The sequence below is a fragment of the Triturus cristatus genome, chromosome 3_1, assembly GCF_964204655.1.
Source record: "Triturus cristatus chromosome 3_1, aTriCri1.1, whole genome shotgun sequence".
NCBI lineage: Eukaryota > Metazoa > Chordata > Amphibia > Caudata > Salamandridae > Triturus > Triturus cristatus.
Genome location: NC_140583.1, coordinates 743,289,984 through 743,303,015, shown reverse-complemented (window position 1 = coordinate 743,303,015; position 13,032 = coordinate 743,289,984). Strand labels below are relative to the sequence as shown.

At 41.3% G+C, this 13,032-nt stretch overlaps 1 protein-coding gene across 1 annotated transcript in view; it reads right to left on the bottom strand.

Annotated features, from left to right (window-relative positions):
- Nucleotides 1-13,032, bottom strand: part of LOC146860906 (mucin-5B-like) — an 814,361-nt gene that overhangs the window by 198,388 nt on the left and 602,941 nt on the right. The window contains exon 20 of the mRNA XM_085644901.1: nucleotides 3,287-3,425. Within this exon, the coding sequence (XP_085501027.1) occupies nucleotides 3,287-3,425 (139 nt within the window). The remainder of the gene's footprint in view (nucleotides 1-3,286; nucleotides 3,426-13,032) is intronic.

Genomic DNA, 13,032 nt, shown 5'->3' with positions numbered 1-13,032 from the left:
ACAGTACACACCATAAGGAAAATGTACACTTGTATTCATGGAAGAACCAAGCGATAGGCACATACACATGGCTGTATGCAATTTCACAGAAAGTTCATTTCATGGAATACCATGACTGAGAGGCCATTCCGCTTACACTGCTCAACGAAAATGTACAAGATGAATGCCATTTACCATTTCATCACAATCAATTCATAGAATGACTATTTCTTAAGGTGTAAGTACAATTAATTTCGAAAAACAGTTCTCTGTGTTAGTTTTCTGCAACATTCACATATACACTTTATACGTATTCCTCCTATGTATTTGTAACCCTCTAACCTCCTTTTTAAAGAAAGTATTAGTTCACAATGTATGTGCCATCTTTTGCATTTCTATGTATTGAGGCACAGCAATGTTGCACCTCAATAACGAGTGAACATTAAAAAAGGATTGGGCATGAATTTCTGTAAGAAAAGTTAAATACATATTGAATCTGGTTAATGCTGGCCCACACTCCCCTTTTTAATGAAAATATATAGTGCAATGGACCTGACTACTCCCAACATCAAACAAACTGCAAAAATGGGTAACAAGAAATCTTCTAGCTGTTCGAGTGGTTTTATTAAAAAAGGACGACAGCATGACTGTGTTTTATATATAAAGAAAGAGAGAGAGTTGTATCATTAGAAAAGCATTACTAGAAACTGAGGGCCTGATTTACAAGGCCATTGCACCGCCGGTTTGTCACTTTTGTTTGAGGCATCCATGGCACAGTATATGGGAGCCATCATCCAAAGGCTCTTAGGGACCACCTTCCGTTTGGGCAGTTCCTGCACCTTATGGATGGGTGGACATGCAGGTTGGTTTTCACTGCCTGTCGCTGCCAGGAAAGACCTAGCAGTAAGGTGCAGTGAAAACTATCTAATGCTCCCCTGGCCCTCTTTTTATTTTTAAAAACAAAATCCCACTTCAGGATTTGATTCTTGAAAAAAAAAATAATAATAAGTTTGACGTCCGGCACCATCATCTTGACAGAGAGATGCTTCAAACTCAAAAAGGGATTGATCTTAACCACTAGGGCGGTGGTTCCTGACAATACTTCAGGAATGACAGGCAGCTTGGGGGTCTTTTCTAAGTTTGGTGAGTGGGGTCGTCATCAGAGTGAGAGAGTAAATGACTCCATATCCCTGATGAACTTACCTCCGCCCACCAAATCATAAAAAAGCCTCTTAGATGGTACGATAGCACTGCACCTAATCTTCAGATAATTAAGACACGTCAGCCCAAACTTGTGTTCGAATCCTGTCATAAATAAGCACTTCCGGTGCTCACTTTATATGATATGGCCCAAATAAGCACTTTGGTCCAGATTTGCAAAGGTTTTGAGTAAGGTGTGCATTACTTTTTTAATGAAGACCCGACTCAAAGTCTTTTTGGGGGTTTACAAATCAACACTAATTAGTATTTGAATTGGTTTGTAGGAAAAAGTAAAGCAAACCAGCGCAAAGCACTGCTTTGTGTTATTCTATGTGAAGAGGGTGTTCCATGGCTGGTCCATGGGGGTTCCATGCAACCACGCATGGTTTTTGATGCAAAACCCTATATACTAACAATAGTACACAGGGTTTTGTGTCAAAAATTACGCCACTGTAAAGCAGCTGTTAAAAAGGAGAAATGCTTTTATTTCTCCTAACTTTTCCCACTTTGCAGTGTCTGCTGCACTGTACAACACACATCCAAGGAAGGAAAAGTTTTAAAGTCAGACTAAGAATAGTATTTTGTACTGGAACGGTACCCTTCCAGTACAAAACCTATGCTAGACTCATGCAGGCCCCTTTGCACTATGTTACAAAGGTCTGTGTGTGGTGCTCAGCAGCCTGCCTGTGTGTTGGCACTAGGGAGAGAGCAGGCTAGTGCCATATCTGTAAATATGATGCTTTCCTGCTCTCTCACTCTCACGCAATACAGCACAGGAAATGTGGGTTCTGAGCTGCGTAGTGTGGGATTGGTAGTGAATTTGGGCCTACAAGTGCTAATCTAAATATCGTTTCTGCCACAGTTTTGGGCCGATTGATGTCCTAAATAGTTGTAGTAGCAGCAGTATTCTACCATCATAGACAGTGGTAAATGGTTGTTTGTTACTGTAACCTTAAAGGGATATGCTGCTTCTGGGAGTAAATGTAGCAGAATGTGTTGATATCTTTGGGAAATGAAAGAGCACACTCAAACACAACACAATAACACAAAATAAAATAACAGAAAAAAAGTAACATGGCACATTAAAACTGAGAAAAAACGAATGCAACACAACAATTACAGAGCAACAGGAAAATAACAATGTGAAATAACACAAAAACTGTATAGCACAAAAAAGCAACACCTCACTACTTCAAGAAAATATGGCACAAAAAATATGTACTCATATTCTTGTCACGCATGACTACCTCCTCATTTCTGTTTTCATGACACAGTAGTAAAAGGTGTTTGCACCAAGCTCTACCTTACTAAGAACAAGATATTGTAATCGTGCTCATCTAAAATATTTTGTTGTCCGGCTTCTATTTACAAGGAGGTTCCATTTCGAGTGAGCAGCAGTGTTTACTTCAAGGATACATGTCTTGATATATTTTTGCTGTTTACGGTGAGAATAACTTACATACAAAATCTTGAGTAGATAAATACATTGCAATTTGTGTTTCCCTCGTCTTCTATACTACACTTAGGTGATACATAGAATGAGGCAAAGAACAGAAGAGATTTTACCTATAACCATCAAGATGGTGTATTCATATGCCATGTACACAAAATTTGGAATGGTAATGGAAGTTTCAGAAGTTGCATTTCTTTGCATACATACGACTAGACATCGGTAACAACAGCCTTATGCCGAAGGGCGCACAGGTGAAAGATAAATATGTGTTTCCCTGAGTACAAACTATTTGGAGCACTTTATCCAGAAACAAAAATGTTGACATTGTTAGGGTGCCTGAGAATTGTGGGACAGTCTAGCTATCCGCTATATTTCATTCACAGTTTTACACAGAGCATTGCAATTACTTATTTTCTCCTGTAGTTTTCATGTTTCTTCTTAGTATTTTGTACATTTGAATCAGCCAAACAGCGTCAATATTTTCTAAGGCTTTTTTGCATTCTTCGTTGTTCTATTTTTAAAATTCAGGTTTGAATACTGGTGGACCATAAACTGAAGGTATACATATTACTATCAAGAAATGCGTTCTTTTAAAAACAATTACAGACAGAATGAGCGATTAAGAAAAAAATACTCAAGTTATGGTCACAGTACCTGGGTCAGAATGTAATCACAGTTGCTCGTGAAGTCAAACTTGCCCCCATCAAAGCTGAGGAAGTGTCCACTTCCATACACTGAACAGCTCCCCGTACACGGATTGTCTGTGCACGTCCACCTTCTGTTCATACAAGTGCTGAAGAACGAGAATGCAAACAAAGTTTGTAGGTACATTCAATCTATTATATATCGATGGCAGATTGCTAAGATTTTATTAATTATTTGTATCCAACCTTTTTCCAACTTTTATTTCTTTTTTGAATATATAAAATGCATGTCTATTGAACAGTGGCAGTTCGTATTGCAAGATTTAGGAAATGTACGCCTGACTTTTATATATTCCACTGTAATGGTTTAGATATCATAACGAGGCACCGATTAGATTTATGGTTCGAAGGGAATTACAATTTATAACACATTTTTCAAAATTAAATGTTTTAGCGTAAGATGTGAATTTATTTAATGTAAGGAAATACATTTGCAGTTTTTCGCTGTGCCTTTTGCGCTGGACTTTTCTTTTTTCGACCTATTTAGGGCAGAGTTAAGCTAAACAGACTCCACCACCTGCACTCTAATTAAAATGACAACCATTATCATTTATAAATATGTAACCTTTGATAGTAATTTATTGTTGCATTGCATGGGTAATAGGGTCTGAAAAAACACTATTTGATTTTTGTTAACTATTCTTTGTACCTATTACCCTCCTATTAGTATGAGAATATGAAATATATTCTGACTGCGCTCAGATACGTTGTATGTGAAAGACATAGACACTTCACTCTAGGATCAAATTTCTTCATCACCTTCTGGAAAGTTCAACCTCACATCTGATGCTTGTTTCCGGTCCAGGGAGGACCTGGCTAAGCAGTTCGGGCTGGACTGTTCCCATGAGGCACAGGGTCAAGACTGATTTATATATGCCAGGTCTAAACTGGGGTGGGATGGTAAGCAAAAGAATGATGGATTTAACCCATATCTCGTGACTGGGGGTAAATGTTTTGATTTGTTCTGCATTCCGTCCATCAGTTGTGTGTCTTTTGCTTTCTCGCTTCAAGTGCCCCAGGTATGCCCAGACGTGGGCCCTGTGCTCACTGTGCCACTGGAATCAAGCTATCCTGGCTGAAGAGGGGTGAAAGCCCGATACCGGTCCTAGGATGCTTGTTTCCGGTCCAGGGAGGACCTGACTTGACAGTTCGGGCTGGACTGTTCCCATGAGGCACAGGGTCAAGACTGATTTGTATATGGCCGGGTCTAAACTGGGGTGGGATGTTAAGCAAAAGAATGATGGATTTAACCCATATCTCGTGACTGGGTGTAAATGTTTTAATTTTTTCTGCATTCCGTCCATCAATTGTGTGTCTTTCGGCCCAGACGTGGGGCCTGGGATCACTGTGCCACTGGATTCAAGCTATCCTTGCTGATAAGGGGTGAAACCCCGAAACCGGTCCTGGGATGCTTGTTTCCGGTCCAGGGAGGACCTGGCTTGGCAGTTCGGGCTGGACTGTTCCCATGAGGCTCAGGGTCAAGATTGATTTGTAAATAGCAAGATCTAAACTGGGGTGGCATGGTGAGCAAAAGAATGATGGATTTAACCCAGATCTCTTGGCTGGGTGTGAATGATTTAATTTGTTCTGCATTCCGTCCATAAATTGTGTTTCTTTTGCTTCTTGTCCTAAGTTCACCGGGTATGCCCAGACGTGTGGCCTGGGATCACCGTGCCACTGGATTCAAGCTATCCTTGCTGATAAGGGGTGAAACCCCGAAACCGGTCCTAGGATGCTTGTTTCCGGTCCAGGGAGGGCCTGGCTTGGCAGTTCGGGCTGGACTGGTCTCATGAGGCACAGGGTCAAGACTGATTAGTATATGGCCAGGTCTAAACTGTGGTGGCATGGTGAGCAAAAGAATGTTGGATTTAACCCAGATCTCTTGACTGGGGGTGAATGTTTTGATTTGTTCCGCATTCCATCCATCAATTTTGCGTCTTTCACTTCCTAGAAATGTGCTGGGAATAGACAGGTAGGGACTGAAAAGGCCAGAGAGCTGCTGTAGGGAAGAACCAAGAAATTGGAAGTGAGATAAAGTGATGAACTGGAATTGATAAGAATTGGTATTGTTAATGTTAATTGTGGCTTATAGAGCGCTTAATACCTGCAGGTCTCTAAGCGATGCGAGAAGATCGGCGATAGTCCCAGAGTGAGTGTTGTCTTTCAGAGGGGAGTGCTATGCCCAGGCTTCCGTGAATAATAATGTCTTCAATTTCTTCCTGAACGGAAGGAGGGCACTTTCGGAGCGAAGCTGACCAGGTAGCCTGTTCCATAACTGCGGGATGAGGACCGAGAAGGCTCGGCAACCTTTAGTGGTGTAGTTGAACCGTGGACATTTTAGTAGGCCCTCCGAGGAGGACCTAAGGGTATGGCCGGGGACGTATTTCACCAGGCGTTCTTTAATATATTTGGGTGCCTGCCCATATAAGGCCTTATGTGTGATACAGAGTCCTTTGAATTTAGCCCTCTGCTTAATGGGAAGCCAGTGCAGTTGTTGTAGTAGAGGTGAGGCCCGAGAGCATCTAGGCAACTTGAAAACTAGCCTTGCAGCATCGTTCATCACCACCTGGAGTTTGTCCAGCAATGTGCCGGGTAGTCCGATATAGAGTGAGTTCCCGTAGTCAAGACGAGCCAAGATCAGGGCGGCCACCACCGTCCACATGGTTGAGAAGGAGAGGATGGGGGATAGTTTCCTCAGCTGTATGAGTAGGCCCACATATGTCCCGAACACGGTGGAAACTTGATTGGCCAGTGAGAGTTTGGCATTTATTTTAATGCCCAAACATTTTACCACCAGAGCTGGAGACGGAGAGTCTCCCAGCTCGTGTGGCCAGTACTGGGGGTTCCAAGGGTTGCTGTCCGTAGTGACAGCCAATACCTCTGTTTTATCCGGATTGATCTTGAGAGAATTGGCTGTCATCCAGTTTACCACAAATCGCAGTATATCTTTCACCCGTGTGTGGGCTTGTGGGTTGTTTTCAATTTGTAGAATGATTTGCGTGTCGTCTGCGTAGTGAAATACCTGGCAGTCCATCAGGGCTGGGTCCCTCACTAGTGGTCTGAGGTATATATTGAATAGAAGTGGGGATAATGCCGAGCCTTGCAGGACTCCACAGGTAATGGACACCCTCTCTGACACCCAATAACCCATCTGGATTTTTTGGGTACGGTCCGTGAGGAATGATGTGTTCCATTGTAGGATTGCCGCTCCAATTCCAATGTCCTGGATTCTTTCCAGGAGTTGGGAGTGGTTGACTGTGTCAAACGTTGTCGACAGGTTGAGGAGGACTAGGACGCACGTTTTTTTGCTGTCAGCTAAGATCCTGATTTCATCTAGTACTGGCAACATCACCAATTCTGTGCTGTGGTGGGCCCTGAAGCCTGCCTGCCAGTCTCCAAGAAGTTGGTGATCATCCATGAACCTAGACAGAATTTGCAGGACATATTGTTCCATGATTTTGGCTAAAAAGGGGAGTTGAGAAATAGGTCTGTAGTTTTTCATGTTAGAGATGTCAGCTCCTGTCTTTTGAGCAAGGGGATTACTCTAGGTTACTTAAATTTCCTGGGGACATTCCCTGTTTCCAGCGAGAGGTTCATCATGGCGAGGATTTCTCCCTCCATCGCTGGAAATGCTAGTTTAAAGATCCTAGGAGGACAAGGATCTGCGGGTGAACCTGATTTTATTCTGGTTGCGATACGTCACAAGGTCTCCAGGTTGAGAGGAAGGAAGTGATCAACTCTACCCTATTTCCACATGGCTCAACCCCTTCTTTAATAAGTTGTTTAAAGGAGGAGTTATCAATGTCTGCCAGGATATCTTGTACTTTGTCGGAAAAGAAGGACAGGAATTTATTACATTGTTCCTGGCTGGACGGCGCTTCATGGGTCTGTTTTTGACTCAGTTCCTTGAATATTTTAAATGTTTCTTTTTGTTTATTGGCTGCCTCCAAGATTCTGTGTTCATAGTATTTTGCTTTCCTACTAAGAAGCGTTTTTTTATAGAAGGAAACTTTTGCCCTCTAATCTAGAAGTGCTTGCGGCTCATAGGCTTTACGCAACAATCTTTCATGGAGGTGGAGCGTACGTTTCAGAGGCCTTAGCTCTTCTGTGAATCATGGGGCGCCCTTCCCCTTGTTTTCTATTTTAATTTTCTTAGCTGGTGCTAGCTTATTGATGGCAGGTGATAGCTGATTGGAGATGGATTCAGTCCACTCTTCTATATCAGCTGTCTCCGGCCTCCCTAGAATGGGAATTGTTTAACATCTGGGCAGGGTTCATCAACAATGAATGACTGGTCAACCCTTCACATTGCCCCACTTAACCCACTTCAGGAGAAGACTCCACTTGGGATAAAGAAAATACAAGACTCTCTTGACAGAGACTACACTGATGATTTGCTGCCTTCCCCCATTAGGAGTGGAGGAAACTGTTTCCATGGCAAGAGTGTCATCCTCCTGCTGACTCAGGTACTGTTAATAATTCTTGCATGTCCCTATGAAACTTCCCTGCTGTGGTTAGAAGATGCCCAAAGTCCTGGGACAGAGGAAGCTGCTACCCACCTGGAAGAGTTCCAGTGAAATAGCTACAAAGGAAAACCTCTCCTGCTTGCTCCTGTTGAAATTCTCTTCTGTGACTAGAAGGTGCAACAGGTTTTGGACAGAGGAATTTGTTGACTTTGGAGAGATCTGGAGGACATAGACATTTTGATCTGGGCCTGATATTTTGAGTTATGAGACGTCTGGTGAAGTCAGAAACCACATATAGGTTTGGTGAGAAGGTATTTACGCTATAGGATTATTTTCATCAGCATTGGGACCTAGAAAAGTGTCACTTTTTTGAGTGAAAACACAAGGTGCCAACCCTATCCAAATATGACATATTCAAAAGCTTCATCTCTTCATGTGTTTCTGCACAGATCTTTTTGTCAGGATGTTTGCAGGTCTAGCACACCCAGTCCAAAATAAGTTCTTTGAAAGGTTTCTGACTCCAAAGGTGAAAACATTCTGCAGGACTGTCTCCAGCTTTTGTGCTGCAAATTTACTCAAGTCGACCAATGATAATGAAGAGGTCTATTCCTGGGGTCAAAGCAGGAAAGTCACTTCAGACTCATTAAACATTTTCGCATTTCCTCTAGGATAACTTTAACAGCCTTTTTTCCTTGGGGCAGTTAATCTGTTTTTAACTTTTGATTCCATTATCCAGTTTTCTTGATTTTTACAATATTTATCTTGTTAAATATTCCTCTTATTACCTGACGTGGTTTGGACATTTCAACATCTTTATTCTTTTTGTGTATTTTTGTTGTGGCTAATTGTGTCATGATTTACACCGTCTACATTGTATTTGTAGAAGGCATTACTGTTTGAGGAAAGTTACTGAGTGTAAGTTAAATATTTCCCCCAAAAGCCATTTTTCCTTTGTTGTATCAGAGTATTGGGGCACTCTTGGAGCTACCGCACATCTCACATCAAGACTATGGCTTCTCTCTTCCACAGATTAACAACCGACTTTTTTATTTTGAAGATCTGGTTTGATTGTATGGTGAATGGTACATAAGAACACTTGTTAGGAGGATGATTATCTAGAAATTAAGGGACTCATTTAAGGGGATTTTGCATAGGGCAGTGTAGCAAGTCACCTTGTTAGGCTGCCCTACATCAAAGTGAAAGTGTAGTAATGCCTCATATTTATCCAATATGGTTAATTCCTGTACTTTCCCCATGCACTGGTAGTGTTTCGGCAGCCTAGCGCCAATGCAGACACCCTTGCACCATGTTGCAAGGGTGTCTGTGTTCCTGCACAGAAGCAATCCATTGAGGCGTGCTCCTCTTTCTATGTGTGTTGCAGAATCGTTAGGGACACAGGAGACTGAAGTCAACAAAGTCATAATTTTGCAAAAGGTGCTCACTCTAACTTGTTAAAATAATTCTGACATGAGAACCAAGTTAGACGTAATGTAACAAGTTGTTTGATATCTTAGAGTACGAGCATTGGTTGCACCGTTCAGGCGTGAGCACAGTCGAGGGGTCAGCGTGTAACCCTGTTCTCCCCAACAAGTCTTTCCACTGTAAAAACAATAGTTTCATGTTTATACTGACAGAACTTGTAAATGACATGTTCTGATCATGCAATATGCTGCACCCTGCCTTGGGGCTTAGTATGCCAGCCATATGGGTGACTTACACTTGTTTCAAGGGGACAGTTGACTTTGCCATGGCTTTTAAATGGCAAAGTCAGACTAGCAGTTTGAAACTGCCCTTCCAGTCTGAAATGGCAGACTCTAACTTAGTGGCCCTGGGTACCACATACTAGGGACTTACAGGTAACTTAGCCAATGCCAACTAGGTATAGCCATTGTAACATACATATTATGGGGTCAGGCATTGGCACTGAGGTCTAGTTAGCAGGCCTCAGTGAGCTCACAGGGTTGAAAAACCAGAAGCTTCAGTCAGAAAAAACTGAGGGTGACCATATAAAATGGGCATTTGCTTACACTGAGAGAAATGGGAGGAAAACATTCTAAATAGGATTTGGAATGGGGTTGTAATTTTTTTTGTATTTTACCTTCGACTTGGTTAAGAGAGCTAGCCTGGTTAGTGTCTAATGAGTTGGTGTGTGCTAAGTGAGTTTGAATATTGTTCTTGAACTAACTGGAACGCGTTCCTCAAGAGGAGGAATAGTGTGGGAATTCATACATCACTTTCACTCATCAAGTGTTGATTAGTGAAGTAGTGGTCACATGGAGAAGTGAGAATCAATATTTCTGTTATGTTCTTAAGTAGAAGGAAGCTGAGGTTGAGGAAATAGTGGAAGCATAGGACTCAGGATGTATCTTGAAATTTAACTATGCCCTAAAGACATGTGGCTTTAGGAGAGGGATTTAAGGTGTCCTGCTGGAGAAGCAGTGGGAGGTCAGTAATGTAGTGACAACAGGAAAATAAATATCAGAGAGGAGACAATAGCGTACACGTGTGGAGTGTTTCAATGGTGTGTACCTGTCTGAAGTCACATTGTAGTGGTTTAAGCAGGCTGTGTGGGGACAGTTATTTTGAGTGTCAGTTAAACCCAGTTTTTGAACTTCTGTATACATCTTGCTGAAACAGTATTAAAGACAGGTTTAGCAAGCACTGGAATGATAACTAGATCTCACCTTAGGGACCTAATATTTCTGCCAAAGTTTTTTGACGATTCTGAATAGGACTAGAAAAAAGCACAATGCGTTTGCTGTTGTTGTGTAGCATTGTCAAAATGATGATGCGGTAGCTGTAGGCATGCACACAGCATGTGCATGCCTACATAGTGACACAGGTGCCACATTGTTTAATTTTTTATTGACCAATTTAACCTAGTTAGCACTACTTGGAACAGTCAATCAATTAAAAATATATATTGTAGGTGCACTAAAGCATTGCTCCCTGGCCCACCAAAATATATATATAGTAATGGATATGATCCTGTAATATGAGAGGATGGGGAGTGAAATACAATAGTGCAGAATGACATGGCCTATCCAGGGCTCAAGTATGTGCGCTGCACAGGCAGAGTTTGCCCAATAGGTGAGGAATGTATTAATGCACCAAACGATGTAAAAAGCCCGCTCAGGGCTCTAATATGTCCATCATGGTGTTGAGAGTATCCTTTGAGATGTCACATTTATGCATGTAAAGTGTACTTCTGCTTAGTAATAATGGGAAATTTGTGGTTGTGAATATTGTAATTCTTCCGCACTGCGGGGGCATATAATGGGTAACTCTGCCTGTGAAGGTACTTTATCACTCCAATATGGTGCGACCTTCATTTGCGGCCTTCATTTGCCTGACCTACTATTGAAAGTGATGCTTTGATTTGAATAAAAAGCGGCGCGAACGTGGCGGCCGCCAACACTGAGAAAGGCGTACCGCTGAAACGTGTATATGTATATATCAATCATGCAAAACAGGGCAAAAGCCGGAAAACACAAGCACCCTGAAAGAGTGCTTAAACAAAAAGAAAACAAGAAAGAATAAGCTCCTTTAAAGTGAGAACTGGAAGAACACAAGTCAGTCTGTCAAGAGGATGGTTATAAGGCACACATGCAAACAGACCCGATTCAGGCAGGAGTCCACTGATTTTTAAAGCCAATAATTCCAATATTTTAGCTGTCCCCCACCTGAAATTGCCTCTGTTTCATTGATAATCAATGAAAAAATTATTTCCTCGATTCTTTTTGCTTTCTCTTTCTTTTCTATTTGGAATTGTTGGAATGTATGATTAGACTATGCTTTTGGTTCTGGGGAGGGGCAAACACAAATTGTACGGGAAACCAATCAAATGAAAAGCAAGGTAATGAGAGTGACAATCAATCCAACCAAAAGTAATCAATGGATGGGTCTAATATCCTCGCAGTCAAACATGGAATCTTGACGGGGGTTCCAGATCATAGAAGGTGAAGGAAGACATGTCAAGATTTCAGGTGGATTGGTTGATTCAGGTTGTCCCTTCTGTAGCGGTGATGTGCTTTTATTACTAAAAGATGTGTATGACTCACAGCATGTAGGAGATAATTTATTGACGATTACGGCAATGGGCTCTAATCCCCCTTCTTAGGTGCTGGGAGTAGGGATGCATGGGATGCTGAAGAACACCCCCAATGTAGTCATGCTGGAGATAAGAAGGTGAATGGTCAATAAAGATACCTTTAAAGACTGATCTTATTTTGTCACATTTCCTGCGTTTCAGAGACAGAGGTCAAATGTCAGACTCTGTCTTCTGACAAGTTGCTTCTTATTCTTTTAACATGTGGATTGGTGTTCACTTTTCTCTCTTTGACTGCAAAGTGAGAGGATTTTGCAAAGTTAAAGGATTTTATAAAGTGAACTGTGCCATTCTCACTAGTTTATAGGGAGTTTAAAAGAGAAGGCTGCATGATGCAATTTTTTTTTCCAAAACAACAAAATTTAAAAATCCTACAAATGAATTCTGTTCAAATATTTCATACTATATCAGCATTTGGGAAAGTCCAAATGAAACACATTATTTTATAATTCAGAAGTGTGAAAGAAACAAAGGGTCTTATTTATGTGGCGCTTGTGACACTGGAACATCATTTTCATATAAATAGATAGAAATAACACTGAAAAAAATTAATGTTAATTTAACAGTATGGGTAGGTGGAATGCAATCAGTAACAATGTACGGTGTTCATCTTTAAAAATCACAGATATTCCCCAGTTACAGACATCTCTAGTGCCTATACCTCATGTTCTAAAGTAATTATAATTTGTCCCTGCCATACACAGTGTTGTCATCAGTGATATCATTTCAGATATTGTAGTTATGTCATCAAAGGTGTCATACAACTTGTCATTAGTGATGTAGTATGGGAGGTAATTAGCAGTTCATGGTGATGGCACGAGGTATAGTTACTTTAGGGCATAAGCTATAGTTACGATAAATAATTATAAATAGTGAGTGTCAGTGCTTTTTTTTGTTTAAACTTTATGTTGTCACTGAAATTTTCATCTAACTAAAACACTACTTTAACCTTTGTTTTTTTTCAGTAAATGTTTAAGTGACCTTCTGGCATGTGCAGCATGTGGTTGGTCTCCCAGATCCTAGCCACACTCAGGCAGACATACGGCCTTTGTCAAAGAGTCACAACATCAACAACAACATATAAAAAGTAGGCCTATTGGCTTTCTGAAGGGGTGAACATAT